General features: G+C 40.8%; 1 protein-coding gene across 3 annotated transcripts in view; it reads left to right on the top strand.

Annotated features, from left to right (window-relative positions):
* LOC122625487 (synaptosomal-associated protein 25) overlaps positions 1–24161 on the top strand; it is a 288237-nt gene that overhangs the window by 237274 nt on the left and 26802 nt on the right. For all 3 annotated transcript variants that reach the window (XM_043805583.1, XM_043805581.1, XM_043805580.1), the window contains one exon: positions 4236–4380. In XM_043805583.1, the coding sequence (XP_043661518.1) occupies positions 4236–4380 (145 nt within the window). The remainder of the gene's footprint in view (positions 1–4235; positions 4381–24161) is intronic.

Raw genomic sequence — 24161 nt, 5'->3', positions numbered from 1 at the left:
CGTGGCAGTACAATTGTTTGTTTGAGCCTGAAATAAACAATTTTGTTAGTGGTATGGTATTTTCTGGGTCAGACTTAAGCAGAGATTGTAGTTCGTCATCGCTTTCCTGTTCTAGTGCCATCTCGTCGAAGTCTATGTGTTTGATGGCGTCGATGCGTGAGAGAAGGTCAGCAACGTTGTTTTTCTCTCCTGAGATGTGCTTAATGTTGGTGCTGAATTGGCTAATAAAATCCAGTTGCCGGGCGCGTCGTGGTGATTCTTTCTCACTATTTTTAATGAAAGCGAACATCAGTGGCTTATGGTCGGTGAAGATTACAAAATTTATGCCCACCAGTGCGTACTTGAAAAGCAGAATGGCCTGATAAATAGCGGTGAGCTCTCTATCGATGAAAATTTCTTGGAGAAGAAACCCAGTGGCTGTGTTTGTCCGTTGACGATCTGATGTAACACACATAGCGTCGTCCGATGCATCGGTGGTCAACGTTACTTGAGAATTTGGTGCCATGTAGTTTATAGCGAGCTCGTTTTTACAGGCATTGAACGCGTTATCGGCTTCTGTGGACCAGAGTATCGCAGTTTTGTCGTTTTTTTTTATTACCTTGAATCAGTGTCTGGAGTATGTGTTGATTATCAGCAGCACGTTGGATAAACGGCCGATAGAAGTTGATCATACCCAGAAACTGAAAAGTCTGCTCTGCATTTCACAAGCCGAACGTCATGAACAAGAATTCGAATAACCCAAAAGGCGTGATAAGGGCTGTTTTGGGAATATCTTGCGGCTCGACAGGAATCTGGTGATATCGGTCAGCGATCGTGACCATTTCGTTATCAAATTGGATGAAGAACCAAACGGTACTGCAGATTGGAATGAACCGCTACATTACAATAAAGAGAAAACATAGCTCTAAAAATACCGACGCAGGAAAAAAAGTAAAACCTCCCCGAATTTACATCTGCCAGAAGAGTACAAGCGATCTGGTAAACACTCTGATTGGCCTTATTGGAAAAGATAGCTTGAACCAGAAAACAAGCATTTACAAAAAACGGGTTTCACCCAATTTATAAACTCCAGCTCCTTCTTTACCGTAAGATTCCAGTACAAAAGCCGCATAAACGTAACGTTCCTGTCAATGTATGAGCTGCCAAGAATACGGCCGCACGAGGTCGTATTGCACACTTCGCCGGTGTGTATTTGGAGATCTCCAAGCTAATAAAGAAAATACAAGCGAGAAAAAGTGCGGTAACCGTGGGGGTAATCACACAGCAAAATACAGAGGCTATTTAATCTACAAAGAGCTGAAGAGCCGTATTCAGAAAAGAATGAACACGGCGTGGGCACACCAAGGAATAGCTTCGCTGACACCATCAGAAACAAATCCTGATGTACTTTTTTCGAAAGCAACAAGTTTCGCTGCCTGGACTATTCCCAGCACTAACAAGATAACATTTGCAAACGTTTTAGAATTAGGAATGACGCCTCCAACCCAAAATTCCCAACCCCCACATAAAGTGCACACAAAATTGGATACACAATAAAACAAGAGAGAACGCTATAGTCGAGTTCCCCGACTATCTGATACCCGTTACTCAGCTGGTGAAAGTGCGCAGGAGAGTCTTCAACACTGACAGTTTTTGCGGTTTGTGGGCGTTAAAGTAGGCGTGGCAAAAAGTTTTTTTGGCAAATCGATAGAATTTTACAAGACTAAAGTACCCCGGCTGCGACCGTATAACACCGGGATTGCAGTTCGCTACATAACCCAGCTCTTTAATGCCGAACTTGGTTATTTCTCACAACGATTGATCGTCATAATGATTCCAGAGCCTGGTAATGACCACACAGTTGCAGAACAATAAGTCTACTCTCATGGATTATTTTTCATTTGGAAACTATTTGATAAATGTCTATTAACCGGACTTAATCTACATTGAGAGCCCATAACGAAATCCGAGCCCATAAGTTTGGATTTTGCGAAAGCCACGGAACCATTGAGCTGGTGAATCGAATAGCAACGGAAATAAGAACTGCATTCGGAAATTGTGAATAAAAGCTCAATAGATATAAGCAAAGTAAAACACAACAAAAAAAAATGGATGATGTAGGAACCTTTCAGGGAGTTGGATCTTGCCGAAGTAGAAACCGTTCCGTTAAAATTCGTCAGGAAGATGGTATCATCCTCGTTGAGTTCCACTATCTTCTCGTTGGCCCTAAGATAGTCGCACGCAACTTGGCCTCCTTTTAGTAATCGAGGGATGCAGCTATTTTCTTCAATCTTTGTAAGTCCCTTATTTGACAGACCGTTGTATAGCCAATAGATAAACAATTTCCAAGAAGAGCATACGTTTCCAAGGTACCCATTGCCAGCTTCTTGTATTTAAGAAGGACTTGCTTTCTATCGGATATTGTTGTGCAAATCTACATCAGTCGGTACTTTCTGTCTACTACTTTAGGCATCGCGAAGATATACAGGGGGGCGGTCCCGTTTGTTGGTATTGTTGGCTTAGAGAATTCCACTGCCAATTTTCTGACAGAATCGTGTTGACTTTATCATGATCCAATAAATTCGTGTTTATGACGCCAGATGGCAAGCAATTTCTCCCAATCAGATTTGTCCGTCGATCCCGCAACCCATTTCCAAGCCGATCCTAGCCATCCTGGCCTAGTGGGCACTGGCCGTTGGTCCGCCAGGCAGTTCTCTGTTGCAACGGAACAGCGGGTGCATGGTACTTAAAGATATGAAAAGCTGTTGCTATGTAGATCGTGGACACGCTTCTAATGCCAACTAGAATTAAAAGTACATGAAATAGTAAATGCTTAAAATAAAATGGTTTAGATTTCTTAATCTAGTGGTTGCCATTTGGAAATTTGGTTTTTAATGAATGTTCCCGATTTTTGCAACAACAGAAACTAAAGAAGAGAGAACGCTATAGTCGGGTTCCCCGACTATCTGATACCCGTTACTCAGCTTGTGGAAGTGCGATGGAGAGACTTCATCACTTACAGTTTTTTGTGGTTTTTGGACGATAGAGTGGGCGTGGCAAAAAGTTCAATGCCAAATGGTCGAGTTCCCCGACTATCTATTACCCGTTACTCAGCTAGTGGAAGTGCGAAGGAGAGTCTTCAATACTGACAGTTTTTGGTGGTTTGTGGGCGTTAGAGTGAGCGTTGCAAAACGTTTTTTGGCAAATCAATAGAAATTTACAAGACTAATTCAAAAATAAAAGAATATCAAAACATTTTTTAAAAGTGTGTGCGTGGCAGTTTTGGTCGGTTTGTGGGCGTTAGGGTGGTCGTGGCAAAAAGTTTTTCTGCAGATCGATGGACATTTACATTACTAATAAGAAAATAAAAAAATATCAAAACATTTTTCAAAAGTGTGGGCGTTGCAGTTTTGGGCGGTCTCTGGAGTTTGTATGCTTAATCTCAACTTTCTAGCTTTTGTAGTTCCTGAGATCTCGACTTTCCTACGGACGGACAGATGGACATGGCCAGATTGACTCGGCTTTGATTCTGATCAACAATATATGTATAAGTTAATAAAACATAAATTCAAGTCAACTGACACCCGCTATTGCGCAAACAAGTGTTCTGCATGTAAAGTGCAATGCACCTGCCCAAATCGCTGACCCAGCGTCTGCGACACTTTCGCGATTCATCAGCAACGAAGCCTCTGCCGCAACCGACAGCGACAACGTTTTCTTAGGGCCAGATTAGGGTACGACAATTTAGTCTTAAAATTATAATCAAATAAAACGGACGTTGACCGCTCAAATAAAAAAACATTTTTTATTAAACATAATTAATCTGTTTTTTTAACGTATATACCTTAAATGGTTGGAAACGCTTTCTTCTGCCTGTTACATACTTTTCAACTTATATAGTATACCCCTTTACTCTACGAGTCAACGCCATTAAACCCCCTAATAAATGCATTTAATGTCATTTCACTTAGTCCACATGGTTAGACATGGTTCTTAACCTTAAAGAAGAAATACTCATGTGATTGATTTTCTGGATTCATTTGTGTAAGTTCACATTCCAACGTGCCTAGATCGGAATAGTGCAACACAAGAACCCGCATAATTTCTGGCCAATCCTCATATAGCACGAGGTATATTAAAATGTCTATTTAATTGCATGGCTTAAACATATCTTCGAACATTTGAAATAATTTCTATATTATAATACTTATAACAACAATAAAGAACGTGGTTTTTAAAGAAAACTTTTTTTTTAGGATAACAAATGATGCTAGAGAAGATGAAATGGAAGAAAATATGGGCCAGGTAAACACTATGATAGGCAACCTCCGTAACATGGCATTGGATATGGGTTCTGAGCTGGAAAATCAAAATCGTCAAATTGATAGAATTAACAGGAAGGTAAGTTAACATTTATTTAAAACAAATATTTTATTCGAAGCATTTAAAGATGTGAAACTTTCAATACTTATCTGCCAGCTTAAAATTTTAAATTTTTTATACAACCTCAAAAAACTTATAAATTTTAAATTTATTTTTAACAGACTCTTTAAGGCACATATACGCTTATTCTTTCATTAGGTAAACCTATTTGTTTAATAGCTTACAGTGTTTGGTTAACGTGTTTTAGATTTACTTATATTCCCCCCTAACTATTCCAATTTCGGCAGAAATAAATCTATGCGGTCAAAATTATATTTATTATACATTTATTTTAGTATTATATTTTAAAATTCCGTGTGAGTGGTAGAAGTAGTATTCATGTGGTACAAAAGAGCGAGAGTTAAAAATAAATATTAGCTATTTTGCTGTTATTTACAAAATGTAGCTCTGAATGCTTTTGCAAAGAAAATCAAAATTATAGGATACTCTAGGATGATATACTTTGTTCAATCAATCATTTAGTGTATACCAAATAAAACCAAAAAAAAATAAATAAAAGGAATAATCCCATAACTGGTAAAATTTCAATCAATTTAAAAATGTGAGAACAAACCTTGTTAGGAATATACCACGATGACGTTGCTCATGCTTTAGGTGAGGCTTGTTAAAATAAATTAGTTCATTATTCAATACAAAATAAGTTATTGTTAATATTGCGTATGCACGAGATTAATAACTAACACCATTAAAACATTCTATATAACCGGTGGTGAAGCAAACTATGCGTTTCTGAAGTAAACGGAGTTTACGCCAGAGGTAGTCAGTTTAAAAACAGAATTAATATTAATCCGACACAGTTTCTTCCTATCTCGTGGGTTTAAAGTTTGTCTGGTTCACGACTGTAAAATATAAAGTTCCACGGACGGAATATGACAACGAATCGTTGCATGGGATATTGCATTCGACGGGCAATAGTTCAAAGGGGTTGAAGGGGTTAAAATTATTAAAATCGGTTCAGTATTTTAGAAGTTAGACGTGTTTAAAGTTAAATTTTTTTTTGGGTTGCAAATTTTGCAATATTTTTTGTAGAAATTTCGGACTTTGCGGTCGATTTTTAGGTAAAATATGTAACCGACCGGCTGGGTTATGGTCTTCATGGAAAGGGTCATAAAATCTCTGTAAAAGCAATTTAGAATAAATGTATAATATTCTTTGCACGTGCAGGCATACCTGTTTTACCGAAGTACTAATTTTTATACCCGTTACTCGTAGAGTAAAAGGGTATACTAGATTCGTTGAGAAGTATGTAACAGGCAGAAGGAAGTGTTTCCGACCATATAAAGTATATATATTCTTAATCAGGATCAATAGCCGAGTCGATCTGGCCATGTCCGTCTGTCCGTCCGTCTGTCCGTCTGTCCGTCCGTCTGTCCGTCTGTCCGTCCGTATGAACGTCGAGATCTCAGAAACTATAAAAGCTAGAAAGTTGAGATTCAGCATGCAGATTCCAGAGACATAGGCGCAGCGCAAGTTTATCGATTCATGTTGCCACGCCCACTCTAACGCCCACAAACCGCAAAAACTGCCACGCCCACACTTTTGGAAAATGTCTTGATATTTTTTCATAGTTTTATTAGTCTTGCAAATTTCTCTCGATTTGCCAAAAAAAAATTTTGCCACGCCCACTCTAACGCCCACAAACCGCAAAAAACTGCCACGCCCACACTTCTAAAAATTGGTTTCATATTTTTTCATAGTTTTATTAGTCTTGCAAATTTCTATTGATTTGCCAAATAAATATTTGCCACGCCCACTCTAACGCCCACAAACCGCAAAAAACGGCAACTCCCACCAGGCCCGTCGTCAGGGGGGGGTGTTTCCCCCCGGGCCCGGACTTCTGAGGCGGGCCCGGATTTTTGACGGAAACATAACTTATATGCAGGCCCGTCGACAGGGGGGGGGGGAGGACGGGGTGTTTCCCCCCGGGCCCGTATTCCCTGTCGCCGGGCCTGACGCCCACACTTCTAAAAATTTTTGTGATATTTTTTCATAGTTTTATTAGTCCTGCAAATTTCTCTCGATTTGCCCACAGACTCCCCAAAACACCATTACATTACAAGTTTTTAAGAATGTAAGATTTCAAGGAGTAGCCAGCCGATGACGTAATCGATCAGTGCAGCGACTTTTTGGCAGACGCTAAGAATATTCAAAACTCCAAAAATGCTTCAAAGGTTATTTCGTGCACTAATAAAATATTCGTATTATTAAGTACACCCTTTGAAATATTATTGTTCTGCCTCCACGAAATAAGCCCAATCTGTTAAAATATTATCTTATTATATAATTTGGATCGGAGCAATGCTTTATCTGAGTAGCTGATATATCTAAGTAGCTGATATATGATGATAAATAAATGAAATCATATGTTGTTTTGCTTTTCTTTACCACTTCTCAATAATTCAATATATATTGATCTAGTGTTGAAAATAATGTTAGTGTTAAATCTCGCTCTTAGCTTCTCTCTCTCTTAGAGCGCTTTACCACGTTCTTACAAGTGCGTGGCAGGTTAATGTTAGAGAGAGACGGACGTCTTTGTTGACACTTTGAAAATAGAAATCGATGCGCACTCTTTATAAAGAGAGAAACTCGGTTTTTGAAAAAACATAATATTATCAATATGTGCCATTTTTCCTTTCTGAAAGTAAAATATATGTCTAAACTATTTCTTTTTGGTAAGATAAAAGTTAAATTCTAGAAGCTTGAAGTTTGTTTTTCTTATGAGCTGGCAGGCGCTAGAATCATTAAGCCTTTAATCATATGTTATGGTTATTTGGCTTTTCTCAGGTACTCTTTAATAATTCAATATATATTGATCTAGTGATGAATAGAATGTAATTTTAATAAGAGCATTGCTCTTAGTAAATGTTAAATCTAAATGGAAGAACTCGCTCTTAGTGTACGGTGCTTTCCCGCGCTTTTCTTGAAAAAGTAAATAGTAAAAGAAAATAAAGAAGAAGGGAGTCAGTCGAAGACTAAATTTGCGTATTACAACATCTTTTTAGAGCCGAGTGCGATTTTTAATTGATTTATCCAGTTCTTGACGTTTTTTTGCCAACCAATAAGTGTTAAGCTTAATTTTTAACGTAAAGATTAAATTTTTTGATAAAAAGTGGCATACATTAACGTAAAATTAAATTGTTAAATTACAACGCGGTCGTGAGTGCTGTAGCTGCTTCGATTGACGTCGCTGCCGTTTGGCCCGCTGCTGTCTCGTCGCTGCGCTCATTGCTAAGTATCAAATTTGCAGTTGACTTTTCTTTATCCTTATATCGCCCACGCTTTTCTACCCATATTAATATAAGAACTGAGCCTTTTTCAAGGCTTATTCTTATATTTTTATCCATATACGTATTCAGCGTATATAAACTTAATAGTACTAAAAGTTTAAGTCTTTTTAAAGACTTGCACTTATAATACTATTAATACTATACTTTATTATCATACTATATAATTATACTATATTGAAATAATAATAATTTAAGTCTTAAGTTTTTTTAAAGACTTCTTAACTTATTATTTTTTTTTTTTTCACATTTTTTCTTAATATATTTTATACATTTTCCCATTAATATAATTATAAGCTTTTTTAAAAGCTTACTTTTATATTTATATTCATATACGTACTTAGCGTATATTATCTTAATAGTACTAAAAGTTTAAGTCTTTTAAAGACTTGTACTTATAATACTATTAATTAGGTTGGTTCTAATAATAATAATTTAAGCTTAAGTCTTTTTATAGACTTTTTCTTAACTTCATATTATTTCCCTTTTTTCGCAGTTAATTAATAAAAATATAAGAATTATACTTTTTAAAAGAATAATTTTTATATTTTTATACATTTTATATATACATTTACATATTTACATTTTTATACATTTTATATATACATTTACATATTTACATTTTTATACATTTACATATTTACATTTACATACATTTTACATATTTATACGTATTTGTTTAATAGTGCTGCAAGCGTTAGTCTTTATAAAGACTTACACTTCTAATACTATTAATTAAATTATATTAATATTTAAAATAATAATATAAGCTTGAGTATTTTTAAATACTTATTCATATAATATTATTTTTCTATTAAGTTTTTTTTTCCTGTGTTCAATAAATAATAATTTCTAAATATTATATTTCTAAATATTTTATTAAGTCGTGTTTATAATTACTAGAAATGCCTCGTCTAAATAGACCCACTGCTTCTCAACGTGCCAGAACGCAATTGTTAAGAAATAGGATAAATAGGGAAAATGAGGGATATGCAGAGGTGGAGAGAGTGGCAAATACAGTATATCAGCGTAGGCGTAGGGAAGATTCGTTAGTCAGGAATGCAGAACAGGGCGTCAATACAGTGTCGCGAAGGTCGAGACGCTTGAATCGTCCTGTTCGTGCAATTGAGCAAGAATCTAATTCTCAGTTTCGTTCTCAAAGGCGTCTAGAACCTGCAATTCGCGCAATTGAGCAAGCAGCCGATACTCGACGTCGTTCTGCAAGGCGACAAAATAGCGAGTATCGAGCTGTGGAGCAGGTTCAAAATACTGCTGGCCATAGGGAAAGGCGCTTGGATCCTGCTCTTCGCGCAATTGAGCAAGCAGCCAATACTCGGCACCATTCTATAAGACGTTTTGATCCCGCTCTTCGCGCAATTGAGCAAGCAGCCGATACTCGACGTCGTTCTGCAAGGCGGCAAAATAGCGAGAATCGAGCTGTGGAGCAGGTTCAAAATACTGCTGGCCATAGGGAAAGGCGCTTGGATCCTGCTCTTCGCGCAGCTGAGCAAGCAGCCAATACTCGGCGCCATTCTATAAGACGTTTTGATCCTGCTCTTCGCGCAATTGAGCAAGCAGCCGATACTCGACGTCGTTCTGCAAGGCGACAAAATAGCGAGAATCGAGCTGTGGAGCAGGAACAAAACACTGCCAGCCATAGAAGAAGGCGCTTGGATATCGTGTATCGCGCGGGTGAGCAAGAAGCAAATACCCTGCGTCGAGCACTGGCAAGAGATACACAGGAACGCTTATTAGAAAGAGAGCGTGATAGGGCTAACAGAGCTAGGGCTAGGGCCGGTAGGGATCGCAGGGCAGTCGAGCAGGCGAGAAATACACTTGCTCGACGAAGTGCACGATTAGCTGCTCGACAAGCAACGATCGATGCAATTAGAAATGTAAGTCAAAGAGTTAGTCAGTATAGAAGCCTTAGTGCAAATAGGGAAGCAGAAAATCTTCGGAATGCACTTCGAAGTCAGGAGATTAGACTTGATATAGCTCAGGAAAATAGGACTATTAGAATCAGACCCATTGAAATAGAAGCTTACATAGCTACATTCAATAGGAATGTTAAGCTTGGCCCAGATCAGATTTGCTTTTGTTGCAAAGGATTGTGGTTCCCCAAGCAAATAAGTAAGCTTTCTAGGTCTTATTTGGAAGAACATTGCGAGTTCAGGGAAGAGATATACCAAAATGCAAGACATCTTGCTTTAACTGGTAATCTTTTCAAGTTTTGCAAAACTTGTCACAGCAACATTAAAGCCGGCCGAAAGCCCAAAGGGGCCATTTCAAATGGCTTAGATTTCCCAGAAACTCATAGCTCTTTGAGGGACCTAACTCCCTTGGAAGAACGACTGATTTCACCTCGCCTTCCATTTATGATAATTAAATCAATAGGTCACGAGCGTCAAAGTGCTATTAAAGGAGCAGTTGTCAATGTCCCTATTCCGGTAAGCAATATCGTGACGTCTCTTCCACGAGCTTTCAATGAGGCTGAGGTAATACAGCTCCACCTCAAACGAAGAATGGAATATGGATATGATTTCATGGCAGAAACCATACGGCCTGCCAAAATTGCTGACGCTATTAGGTATTTAGTTATACACATATACAGAGCTTTATAGAAAGCACAATGTGTCAGTTAACGAGCAGTGGATCTCTGACTTCGCATCCGAAACTGTTCCGTTCATAGCATCTCAAGCTGATGTAGCCTTTGTAGAGGGACAACTAGCCATCCAGCAGGAGGATGAAAACTCGGAGGCGCGTAATTCTGATCAGAATACAGAAGCCGAAGAACTAAATCCTGGAGGACAAGAAACTTTGCTTGAGAATAACCAGACACATACTGTAGGAATGACGAGAATTACAATAGCTCCAGGTGAGGGCCAAAAGCCTCTCGACGTAATTCTCGATGTGGATTCTGAAGAACTGGCATTCCCTAGCATATATGCTGGCATTAAAAGACCATCTTCAGAAAGTTACACAACTATAGTTAGATCAGAACTTAGAAATGTAGATAGACGAGGTTGTCGAACTGATAAGTTATTCTTCAATTATAAGAAGTTGGAATTAATAAAAATTCGAAACAATATTTCAACTTGCTTACGTAAGCGGAGTGCCTCCAGTGCCATAACAGCTGCTAACGTCCTAAATGATGATTTTATGGGCAACCTCATATGTCATGATGAGGGATATAGGATCCTTAGGGACATTCGCACGTCTCCTGCTCACTGGGAAGATGAGAAGAAAAAGGTCATGGCCATGATTCGCCAATTTGGGCTGCCAACTTTTTTCATAACTTTATCGGCCGCTAAAACTAGGTGGCCAGAGCTGCTAGTACTGCTCAAGCGCAATGTAGATAGGGTTAATATAAGTGAAAAAGAAGCTTCAAGTTTGCAGTTTAGGGAAAAGGCGCGCCTTATAAGAACAGACCCAGTGACGTGCGCTAGATATTTTGATTACAGGTATAGAGAAGTTTTAAAACTTATGAAAAAGCCAGGGGGTGTATTTGGAGAATCGAGCTGTGGAGCAGGTTCAAAATACTGCTAGTCATAGGGAAAGGCGCTTGGAACCTGCTCTTCGCGCAGTTGAGCAAGCAGCCGATACTCGACGTCGTTCTGAAAGGCGACAAAATAGCGAGTATCGAGCTGTGGAGCAGGTTCAAAATACTGCTGGCCATAGGGAAAGGCGCTTGGATCCTGCTCTTCGCGCAATTGAGCAAGCAGCCAATACTCGGCACCATTCTATAAGACGTTTTGATCCCGCTCTTCGCGCAATTGAGCAAGCAGCCGATACTCGACGTCGTTCTGCAAGGCGGCAAAATAGCGAGAATCGAGCTGTGGAGCAGGTTCAAAATACTGCTGGCCATAGGGAAAGGCGCTTGGATCCTGCTCTTCGCGCAGCTGATCAAGCAGCCAATACTCGGCGCCATTCTATAAGACGTTTTGATCCTGCTCTTCGCGCAATTGAGCAAGCAGCCGATACTCGACGTCGTTCTGCAAGGCGACAAAATAGCGAGAATCGAGCTGTGGAGCAGGAACAAAACACTGCCAGCCATAGAAGAAGGCGCTTGGATATCGTGTATCGCGCGGGTGAGCAAGAAGCAAATACCCTGCGTCGAGCACTGGCAAGAGATACACAGGAACGCTTATTAGAAAGAGAGCGTGATAGGGCTAACAGAGCTAGGGCTAGGGCCGGTAGGGATCGCAGGGCAGTCGAGCAGGCGAGAAATACACTTGCTCGACGAAGTGCACGATTAGCTGCTCGACAAGCAACGATCGATGCAATTAGAAATGTAAGTCAAAGAGTTAGTCAGTATAGAAGCCTTAGTGCAAATAGGGAAGCAGAAAATCTTCGGAATGCACTTCGAAGTCAGGAGATTAGACTTGATATAGCTCAGGAAAATAGGACTATTAGAATCAGACCCATTGAAATAGAAGCTTACATAGCTACATTCAATAGGAATGTTAAGCTTGGCCCAGATCAGATTTGCTTTTGTTGCAAAGGATTGTGGTTCCCCAAGCAAATAAGTAAGCTTTCTAGGTCTTATTTGGAAGAACATTGCGAGTTCAGGGAAGAGATATACCAAAATGCAAGACATCTTGCTTTAACTGGTAATCTTTTCAAGTTTTGCAAAACTTGTCACAGCAACATTAAAGCCGGCCGAAAGCCCAAAGGGGCCATTTCAAATGGCTTAGATTTCCCAGAAATTCATAGCTCTTTGAGGGACCTAACTCCCTTGGAAGAACGACTGATTTCACCTCGCCTTCCATTTATGATAATTAAATCAATAGGTCACGAGCGTCAAAGTGCTATTAAAGGAGCAGTTGTCAATGTCCCTATTCCGGTAAGCAATATCGTGACGTCTCTTCAACGAGCTTTCAATGAGGCTGAGGTAATACAGCTCCACCTCAAACGAAGAATGGAATATGGACATGATTTCATGGCAGAAACCATACGGCCTGCCAAAATTGCTGACGCTATTAGGTATTTAGTTATACACATATACAGAGCTTTATAGAAAGCACAATGTGTCAGTTAACGAGCAGTGGATCTCTGACTTCGCATCCGAAACTGTTCCGTTCATAGCATCTCAAGCTGATGTAGCCTTTGTAGAGGGACAACTAGCCATCCAGCAGGAGGATGAAAACTCGGAGGCGCGTAATTCTGATCAGAATACAGAAGCCGAAGAACTAAATCCTGGAGGACAAGAAACTTTGCTTGAGAATAACCAGACACATACTGTAGGAATGACGAGAATTACAATAGCTCCAGGTGAGGGCCAAAAGCCTCTCGACGTAATTCTCGATGTGGATTCTGAAGAACTGGCATTCCCTAGCATATATGCTGGCATTAAAAGACCATCTTCAGAAAGTTACACAACTATAGTTAGATCAGAACTTAGAAATGTAGATAGACGAGGTTGTCGAACTGATAAGTTATTCTTCAATTATAAGAAGTTGGAATTAATAAAAATTCGAAACAATATTTCAACTTGCTTACGTAAGCGGAGTGCCTCCAGTGCCATAACAGCTGCTAACGTCCTAAATGAAGATTTTATGGGCAACCTCATATGTCATGATGAGGGATATAGGATCCTTAGGGACATTCGCACGTCTCCTGCTCACTGGGAAGATGAGAAGAAAAAGGTCATGGCCATGATTCGCCAATTTGGGCTGCCAACTTTTTTCATAACTTTATCGGCCGCTAAAACTAGGTGGCCAGAGCTGCTAGTACTGCTCAAGCGCAATGTAGATAGGGTTAATATAAGTGAAAAAGAAGCTTCAAGTTTGCAGTTTAGGGAAAAGGCGCGCCTTATAAGAACAGACCCAGTGACGTGCGCTAGATATTTTGATTACAGGTATAGAGAAGTTTTAAAACTTATGAAAAAGCCAGGGGGTGTATTTGGAGAATCGAGCTGTGGAGCAGGTTCAAAATACTGCTAGTCATAGGGAAAGGCGCTTGGAACCTGCTCTTCGCGCAGTTGAGCAAGCAGCCGATACTCGACGTCGTTCTGAAAGGCGACAAAATAGCGAGTATCGAGCTGTGGAGCAGGTTCAAAATACTGCTGGCCATAGGGAAAGGCGCTTGGATCCTGCTCTTCGCGCAATTGAGCAAGCAGCCAATACTCGGCGCCATTCTATAAGACGTTTTGATCCCGCTCTTCGCGCAATTGAGCAAGCAGCCGATACTCGACGTCGTTCTGCAAGGCGGCAAAATAGCGAGAATCGAGCTGTGGAGCAGGTTCAAAATACTGCTGGCCATAGGGAAAGGCGCTTGGATCCTGCTCTTCGCGCAGCTGAGCAAGCAGCCAATACTCGGCGCCATTCTATAAGACGTTTTGATCCTGCTCTTCGCGCAATTGAGCAAGCAGCCGATACTCGACGTCGTTCTGCAAGGCGACAAAATAGCGAGAATCGAGCTGTGGAGCAGGAACAAAACACTGCCAGCCATAGAAGAAGGCGCTTGGATATCGTGTATCGCGCGGGTGAGCAAGAAGCAAATACCCTGCGTCGAGCACTGGCAAGAGATACACAGGAACGCTTATTAGAAAGAGAGCGTGATAGGGCTAACAGAGCTAGGGCTAGGGCCGGTAGGGATCGCAGGGCAGTCGAGCAGGCGAGAAATACACTTGCTCGACGAAGTGCACGATTAGCTGCTCGACAAGCAACGATCGATGCAATTAGAAATGTAAGTCAAAGAGTTAGTCAGTATAGAAGCCTTAGTGCAAATAGGGAAGCAGAAAATCTTCGGAATGCACTTCGAAGTCAGGAGATTAGACTTGATATAGCTCAGGAAAATAGGACTATTAGAATCAGACCCATTGAAATAGAAGCTTACATAGCTACATTCAATAGGAATGTTAAGCTTGGCCCAGATCAGATTTGCTTTTGTTGCAAAGGATTGTGGTTCCCCAAGCAAATAAGTAAGCTTTCTAGGTCTTATTTGGAAGAACATTGCGAGTTCAGGGAAGAGATATACCAAAATGCAAGACATCTTGCTTTAACTGGTAATCTTTTCAAGTTTTGCAAAACTTGTCACAGCAACATTAAAGCCGGCCGAAAGCCCAAAGGGGCCATTTCAAATGGCTTAGATTTCCCAGAAATTCATAGCTCTTTGAGGGACCTAACTCCCTTGGAAGAACGACTGATTTCACCTCGCCTTCCATTTATGATAATTAAATCAATAGGTCACGAGCGTCAAAGTGCTATTAAAGGAGCAGTTGTCAATGTCCCTATTCCGGTAAGCAATATCGTGACGTCTCTTCAACGAGCTTTCAATGAGGCTGAGGTAATACAGCTCCACCTCAAACGAAGAATGGAATATGGATATGATTTCATGGCAGAAACCATACGGCCTGCCAAAATTGCTGACGCTATTAGGTATTTAGTTATACACATATACAGAGCTTTATAGAAAGCACAATGTGTCAGTTAACGAGCAGTGGATCTCTGACTTCGCATCCGAAACTGTTCCGTTCATAGCATCTCAAGCTGATGTAGCCTTTGTAGAGGGACAACTAGCCATCCAGCAGGAGGATGAAAACTCGGAGGCGCGTAATTCTGATCAGAATACAGAAGCCGAAGAACTAAATCCTGGAGGACAAGAAACTTTGCTTGAGAATAACCAGACACATACTGTAGGAATGACGAGAATTACAATAGCTCCAGGTGAGGGCCAAAAGTCTCTCGACGTAATTCTCGATGTGGATTCTGAAGAACTGGCATTCCCTAGCATATATGCTGGCATTAAAAGACCATCTTCAGAAAGTTACACAACTATAGTTAGATCAGAACTTAGAAATGTAGATAGACGAGGTTGTCGAACTGATAAGTTATTCTTCAATTATAAGAAGTTGGAATTAATAAAAATTCGAAACAATATTTCAACTTGCTTACGTAAGCGGAGTGCCTCCAGTGCCATAACAGCTGCTAACGTCCTAAATGATGATTTTATGGGCAACCTCATATGTCATGATGAGGGATATAGGATCCTTAGGGACATTCGCACGTCTCCTGCTCACTGGGAAGATGAGAAGAAAAAGGTCATGGCCATGATTCGCCAATTTGGGCTGCCAACTTTTTTCATAACTTTATCGGCCGCTGAAACTAGGTGGCCAGAGCTGCTAGTACTGCTCAAGCGCAATGTAGATAGGGTTAATATAAGTGAAAAAGAAGCTTCAAGTTTGCAGTTTAGGGAAAAGGCGCGCCTTATAAGAACAGACCCAGTGACGTGCGCTAGATATTTTGATTACAGGTATAGAGAAGTTTTAAAACTTATGAAAAAGCCAGGGGGTGTATTTGGAAGTAATTTCGTTACTACCTATTACTGGCGAGTTGAGTTTCAACAGAGAGGTTCGCCTCATATTCACGGCATGTTTTGGCTGAAAGATGACCCAAAAGTGGATTTAAACAATGAAGAGTCTATACGTACTGTAATAGCCTTCATTGATCAGTTTGTAACTGTGGATGTTACAAACCCAGATTTGGCTCCGTATATTGAATACCAAAAGCATAAGCACGGGCATTCGTGTCTTAAAAAAGTGCGGGGACAATCTATTTGTCGTTTCGGTATTCCATACCCTCCAATGCCCCAGACGGAAATTTTAAATCCACTTCCCGAAGCAACTCAAAATTCTCATCATCATTCTCAATCATGCAGATGACATGATTAGCCATTTAAGCATATTTGAAAATTTTCGTTCTCACAACCATGTGAGCCTCAGTTACGAGGACTACATTTATGCTATTAGGTCTAGTTTGAAAAAACCACAGATTTTTCTGAAGAGAACATTTGCAGAAATTCAAGTAAATGCTTATAATAAACACATTCTTTCAATGCAAAGGGCAAATATGGATATCCAGTTAATTTTGGACCCTTTTGCTTGCTGTAGCTACATTATTAATTATATTAACAAATCCCAACGGGGTATTTTGAAGTTAATGCGAGAAGCAGCTAATGACATTAGAAGAGGCATTTCAAGCATTCGACAAAAGCTACAGTATCTCGGTCACAAGTTTATTTCAGGCACTGAGATTTCTGCTCAGGAAGCCGTGTATTGTTGTCTGGGAATGGCGTTGTCCGAAGCCAGTAATAAGTGCGTTCATATCAACACATTCCCTCCAGAACAACGAGTTCGTATGCTTAGACCTACACGCGACCTTCAAAATATGCCTCAGAATTCAACTGACATATTTCTGAAAGGATTGCTGGATAGATACGAACAAAGACCAGATTTACATGAAGGCCTGTGTTTAGCCGATTTTTCAGCAAATTTTGAGTTTTCGAAAAGCCGTAGAAGTACTCGTCAGAGGGCAAATAGTGACGATGAAACTGAAGAAGCCAATGACGTGTTAGGAGATGTATATTTTCCGCTCCGAGATGGAAGCGGTTTTATTAAGAAAAGAAATAAGGCCAGTATTATTAGGTATAGGCCATTTAATATTAATACAGATAGGATTAACTATTTTAGATCATTAGTTATGCTCTTTTCCCCATGGCGAAACGAACAGGTAGATTTAATTCAAAGAAATTGCGAGGAATTTTATAAGGAGAATGAGGAGGCTATTAAAGCCAACTTTGAAAAGTATAATGCCATAGATAGTTTAGAAGACGCGCTTAGAAGGGCCATGGAAGCAGATAGTATAGAAGAAAATGAAGAAGAGGTGGTCGAACCTAATGGGGAGTTTAGGGCATTAGCTATTCCTGAAATATCTTCTCAAATTAATGTTTTAAACTTGAACAACAATTTGTTAGATGTTGATCCGGATAGTAATATCCGGGTAATAAAGCTTCCGCCACTTATATCCCCTTTAAACTTAGCCAATTTAGTTAGATCTCTAAATTTGGAGCAAAAAACTTTTCTTACTCATGTCTTGCATAATGCAAGGTCAAATCGAACCTTTTATGAGTTCGTAGGTGGCGGAGCAGGTGTCGGCAAAAGTAGATTAATATCAACGTTATTTCAGTCCCTATCCAAGGAGTATAATGGTAGAGTACGATGCGACCCAACTTCGGTAAAAATTTTACTGTGTGCTCCCACAGGCAAAGCTGCTTTCGGAATCGGAGGATCCACTCTTCATTCCATGTTCTCTCTCCCTGTAAATCAGGCTGGGTCCGCATTTAGAAGTTTAAGTCCTGATTTGTTGAATACCCTTCGTTCAAGATTTATTGATCTTAAAATTCTTATAATAGACGAAATTTCTATGGTCGGTGCAACAATGTTTTCTCATTTAGACTCTCGCCTAAAGCAAATATTTTCTAATGTTGAAACTCCTTTCGGAGGTATTTCGGTTATCGTGTTCGGCGATCTTAGACAGTTGCGGCCCGTATGTGATCGCTGGATTTTTCAGCCCCCGGCGCATGATCCATACAGTGCTATATTTGGATCGTATCTGTGGAGTCCTTTTAGGTTTTTTGAACTCACAGAAATAATGCGACAGCGAGACCAACCGTTTGCTATTGCACTCAATAACATGGCATCCGGCCAAATGACGTCTGATGATGTTAGCTTGCTTAGATCTAGAATTTCCGATGAAAGTCAAATTCCAAATGACTCAATTCACCTTTTTACAAGTAATCAGGACACAGATCGGTACAATTGGGAGAAGCTTAACTCGATTCCCACTGCTCAATTTCTCTCGGAAGCTATAGACTCAGTTAAGTCCGCTCAAATAAGCTTAGAGCAGAGGAACAGATTTCTGGAACAAGCTAGGTCCCTAAAAACATCTGAGACACAAGGATTGTGTACCTCTCTGACTTTAAAAACCACTGCCAAATATATGATGACGGTCAATGTAGATACATCAGATGGTCTCGTAAACGGAGCCACTGGTGTCCTTAGGGAGATAGGCTTCAGTACGTCCAACACTCCAGATCTTCTTTGGATACAATTTTTAGATGAAAGCATAGGAGTAAATGCGCGTTCCAAGCGCAGACATTGTGAGGAGGCTTCATGGACGCCGATTTCGAAAATAATAAAAAGTTTTCAAATTAATTCTAATCAGGCAACTACAATTGACCGAAAGCAGTTTCCAGTGGTTCCTGCAGAAGCAATTACTATTCATAAAAGTCAAGGAGCTACGTACAGTAAAGTGGTAGTTCACACTAACTCCAGCATGCAGAGAGCTGCGCTGTATGTAGCCTGTAGTAGAGCAACAACTGCGGCAGGTCTCTTCATTATTGGACCTTTTGTCCCCCCAAGATCCGCTCAGGATTCAGCTTCAGAAGCAGAGCTCCGAGAATTGCGTTCCACTAAGCTACTGAATACCCATTTCGATTGTTTAATCAATAGTCCGAACCTTCATATTTTTTTCCATAATACGAAAAGTTTACACTGCCACATTAGCGATGTTTGTTCCGATCGGCTAATGCTTATGTCTTCTATTTTGTGCTTCGTTGAAGCATCAACATACTCAAATGAAGTATATGAAATTCCTGGCTTTACCACAGCAGTGAGATTAGATTGCCTGTCAGTAGCTAGCGGAGCCCGACCAAAAAGAGGCATTCTCGTTTTTATTCGAAACGAACTATTTGAGAATGTTAGTCTTTGCTCAAGTGGTCGATTTTTTTCAAATCCTTTAAATTTAGCCTCTCCAGTGTTTGAGTTTGCTATCTTTAAGTACCGATCTTTAGGGATTCTAGTTTTATATAAAAGTCCGACCTATCCCTTAAAGAAGTTTGAAACTGAATTTAAGGAGTTATTTCAGAACCACACATTTTTAAATAGTAATTGTTTAGTGTTACGAGATTTTAACTTGTGCCTCCACTCCATCTCTGGCTGCTGCAAGCAAATTTTCGATTTCTTAGTAGATGTAAAGGGTTTTAGTTCTTTGCTAGATTTGGATTCGTCTACAACCAATTGCAATACGCATATTGATTGGGCGTTTTCAAATATTTTCGATAATAGGGCCACTGCGCGCACATTTGAGACCACATATAGTTACCACAGTGGTATATTAGTTAGCGTTAGGGAGGCAGATTAGGTATTGTAGTTATTTTATTAAATATAAACTAAATAAGTATTTATTTTCATTATAAGTCTTCATTATTAAATTAAAAAAAAAAAACAAAAAAAAAAATAATAATATTATTGTATAAGTCTGATAATTTAATTTAATTAAAAAAAAAACAAGAAAAAACCCAAAAAAAAATTATTGAATTTTTTAGTTATTAGATGTATTTATTATTAAATAAAAAAAAAAAACCTAAAAAAATAATTAATATTTTTAAATAAGTCTGATAATTTAATTTAATTTAAAACAAAAACAAGAAAAAACCTACAAAAAAATAAGTAAAAACAAAAAAACCTAAAAAAAATAATTAATATTTTTAAATAAGTTTGCTAATTTAATTTAATTTAATTTATTTTTTAATAGTTTAATTTAATAATAACAATATTTATGCCTCCGTATGCTACGGACAAACAAAATTTTTGGGGAACATGGAGTTTTATAATTTGTTCAAAGTTTTAAAACTCAAGTCGACTCGTAGGTCCCCAAAACTGATTTTGGTTTGAACGACCCCGTTGTAACTCAACGGCCTCCACGTGGTGTTCCCTGGGTACTGATTTAAAAATTTTAATCGGAAGCTAATTCGAGCGGCGAAAAATGACGTACATATATGAAGGCATATTTATTGTTTTTTAAATTTAGCTGCTGAGTAACGGGTATCTAATAGTCGGGGAACTCGACTAAAGCGTTCTCTCTTGTTACCTATTTTTAAACTTTGATGGAAAACAAAAAAGGGGATTTTATCGGAATTTGGGTTTGGCGTATGAGGTGTTGTTCTTGAATATGTTCTTTATCATAATCAAAAGAGATCGGGTCCCCCGACGTCCCACCACGAATTTCCCAGGCAAAAGATACTTTCAACTCAGCGTAAAAAAGCGCGGCTTTGTGCAAATTCAGCTACAAGCGCAGTCGCTGTATGGCGGGCATACATTTTTTCCTGTATTGGCGGCTTGTTTTTCAATCCCTGACTTTGTAATGATTTTAAATGAATGTATAATGATTAATTATTCTTCCAAAATATTAAATGAAGTAAAATTGAATTATTATTTTAAACAAAAAGTGCATACATAGGTAAAAATAAATAAAAAATATACAAAATAAAAAGTAAAAATAAAAATGTTTTTCTTAAAAATGTATTTATTTTTGGTATGTAAAACATTAAATATGTGCCATATTAGCATTTTCAGAGAAAATAAATGAAAAGTATTTGTCGAAATTGAAAAAAATTGAGAAAGCTGCATCCAAAAACATTAATTATACCCGTTACTCGTAGAGTAAAAGAGTATACTACATTCGTTGAAAAGTATGTAACAGGCAGAAGGAAGCTTTTCCGACCATATAAAGTATATATATTCTTGATCAGGATCAGTAGCCGAGTCGATCTGGCCATGTCCGTCTGTCCGTCCGTCTGTCCGACTGTCCGTCCGTCTGTCTGTCTGTCCGACTGTCTGTCCGTCTGTCCGTAGAAAAGTAGAAAAATGAGACTAAGCATACAGACTCCAGAGTCATAGACGCAGCGCAAGTTTGTCGCTTCATGTTGCCACCCCTACCCTAACGCCCACAAACCGCCCACGCCCACACTTTTGAAAAATGTTTTCTTCATTTTTGTATTAGTCTTGTAAATTTCTAACGATTTGCCAAAAAACTTTTTGCCACGCACACTCTAACGCCCCCAACCCGCAAAAGCTGCCACGCCCAAACTTTTGAAAAATGTTTTGATATTTTTTCATTTTTGTATTAGTCTTGTAAATTTCTATCGATTTGCCAAAAAACTTTTTGCCACGCCCACTCTAACGCCCACAAAACCGCCAAAAACTGTCAGCGCTGAATACTCTCCTTCGCACTTCCACTAGCTGAGTAACGGGTATCAGATAGTCGGGGAACTCGACTATAGCGTTCTCTCTTGTTTTCGAGTATAAAATCTACTATTTATCACACCATATTGTATGACCACTTAATCGAAAGGTACTAAAATTACCTTTCACTTAAAAAACTTATGAAACTATCTCATGTGGTGTTAGAGCGCCGTTGAAGAAGAGAAACATTTACTGGGTATCCTTGTTGGCGATTCGATTCCAAAATGTTCACCCTTTTCAGGCTTGTCGACCATTACCCATTAGCTGAGCGGGACCCATTGATTCCTAGCTCTATCGGGAGATGTGGGGGGGTTTTTGCTGTGGATAATGATTGTTACACCCAAAGGTTTTATTATAGAGTCCCTCCTGAATTTACACAATGAGACGATCCTCATATGAACGAAACAGCGGAAAAAAAACAAACAACTCCACTGTCTCAGTTTCTTCTTCTAGAAAATGAACAGCAAGCGAAACTTAATTAAACTATAATGTGAGAGAAGGAAGCACGAATTTGGATGTACGCCTGGCGGGGTGGTTTTAGATGTTAATTTCCACTCCCACTATCATTACCCTCCCAACCATAGTCTTCACCTTTTTTAAGGTGACAAGGACCTAGCGTGGTCGGAAAGGGACGGTGGAGTCAGTGGTCGCAACGGTGGTTCGGAGAGGAGCGCTAGCTTAACTCGCGGACGATACACCCTGCCCCATAACATCCTAAGCCCCGGTCGAGCCCGCCGGTTATCCTTCGGCAAGGACCTAGCGTGGTCAAAAAGGGACGGTGGAGTCAGTGGTCGCACCGGTGGTTCGGAGAGGAGCGCTAGCTTAACTCGCGGACGATACACCCTGCCCCATAACATCCTAAGCCCCGGTCGAGCCCGCCGGTTATCCTTCGGCAAGGACCTAGCGTGGTCAAAAAGGGACGGTGGAGTCAGTGGTCGCACGGTGGTTCGGAGTGGAGCGCTAGCTTAGCTCGCGGACGATACACCCTGCCCCATAACATCCTAAGCCCCAGGCGAGCCGGTACGGATCCCCGTCGGCAGCGACGCAGGCGTACGACGGAAGGACGACGAGGGAGCAACGACGTGCATCCAGCGGCGAGAATCACCGAATCCTGTTCAGCAAGTGACGCTAAATAAAAGTGGTTTAAATCTGAGAATCTGTCTTCTTCTTGGTCGGGCAATCACACAAATCATACATTTGGTGGGACGAACAAACAAAATCTCTGAGCTAGCCGTTGCATTTCGTAGCGAGCAGAAATAAGAAAATCAGTTCGTTACATCTGGCGCCCAACCGTGATTGTCCTGATCAAAAAGAACAGAGGAGAAGATGGGGAAATCGTGGCTATACAGCCTGAAGAGGGATGACTTTCCCGCAATAGCAAGCGCCCTAGGCATTAAGCTCGAAGGGTTGGTCGAGGATATGCGGAGGACGCTGTCCGAATTTATCCAGCAGACCACAGACGAGCCCGAAACAGTCGCCATACTGGAGGCGTTGGAAAATCAAAGTCACCGGTGTGGAAGGCCTGGTGGGGAGCCTCGATGTCCACAGCATGATGGAGGCCAGCGGGAGCAGACCCGAAAGGCAGGAAACCGGGAGTGAACGGCTGGAAAGCAGCCGCGAGAGAAGGGAGAGGCGGGAGCCCAGCCGCGATCGGCGAGACATCGCAAGGGTAGCCCCTCCGGATTACGCAAAGGTGGCGAAACAGGTGCGGGAGTGGAGCTTCCGGTACGACGGTCACGACAAGTCATTGGAGTTCCTGGAACAGGTGGAGTGGTCAGCAATGACGTACGGCCTGGATATCAACCAAATCCCACGAGCGATGCCGGAACTGCTGAAGGGCAGGGCCCTAAAGTGGTTCATCGCCAACAACAGATTCTGGGAGACATGGGCAGAGTTCATCCATAGCTTCCAAGAATTCTTCCTGCCCAGAGGCTTCATGACGAAGCTGGCAGACCAAGTCAGGCAGAGGAAGCAGCGGCATGGCGAGTGCTTTAAAGATTACATGGTGGACATGCAGACCCTCGTGCGGCCCTTGGGGATGTCCCAGAAAGAGATCCTGGAGAGGATAAGGGAGAACAGCACTCCGGCTCTACGGATGTTTGTCCGCCCATACGAGTGCCGAAACCTGGATGCTCTGATGGTCCTGGCCGACGAATTCGAGGAACTGGACTCCCAGAGGGAGCGGTTCGAGTCAGAGCGGACCCAAAGAGCCCGCCACCAGCGGGATTTCCCAAGAGGGGAACAGCACACGGTGTGCAGAAGGTGCCAAGAGGAGCCCACAGGACCGTCGAGGCACGAGACGAACGGGCGAGGACCAGACCCGGCGCGGCGGGGGCTTGTGTTAAACCCAGCGCAAGCCTGCCATAGGTGCGGAAGCCAGGAGCACTGGATGCGGGAGTGTCGGAACCGACCGATCACATTTTGCTGGTCGTGCGGGAGAATCGGCCGGAAGACCGCAGAATGCAGCCCAAGATCGGGAAACGCCACGCGACCCCAGCCTCAGAGGGGCAACCAGGGTTCGCAAGGTGCTGCCCCTCAAAATAAATGGGCAAGCTGAAGGCGGAAGAAAGGCAACTGTCCGCTACAGTGCT

This window comes from Drosophila teissieri, unplaced genomic scaffold, assembly GCF_016746235.2.
Source record: "Drosophila teissieri strain GT53w unplaced genomic scaffold, Prin_Dtei_1.1 Segkk118_quiver_pilon_scaf, whole genome shotgun sequence".
Classification (NCBI taxonomy): Eukaryota; Metazoa; Arthropoda; class Insecta; order Diptera; family Drosophilidae; genus Drosophila; species Drosophila teissieri.
This window is presented reverse-complemented; position numbering and strand designations above follow the sequence as displayed.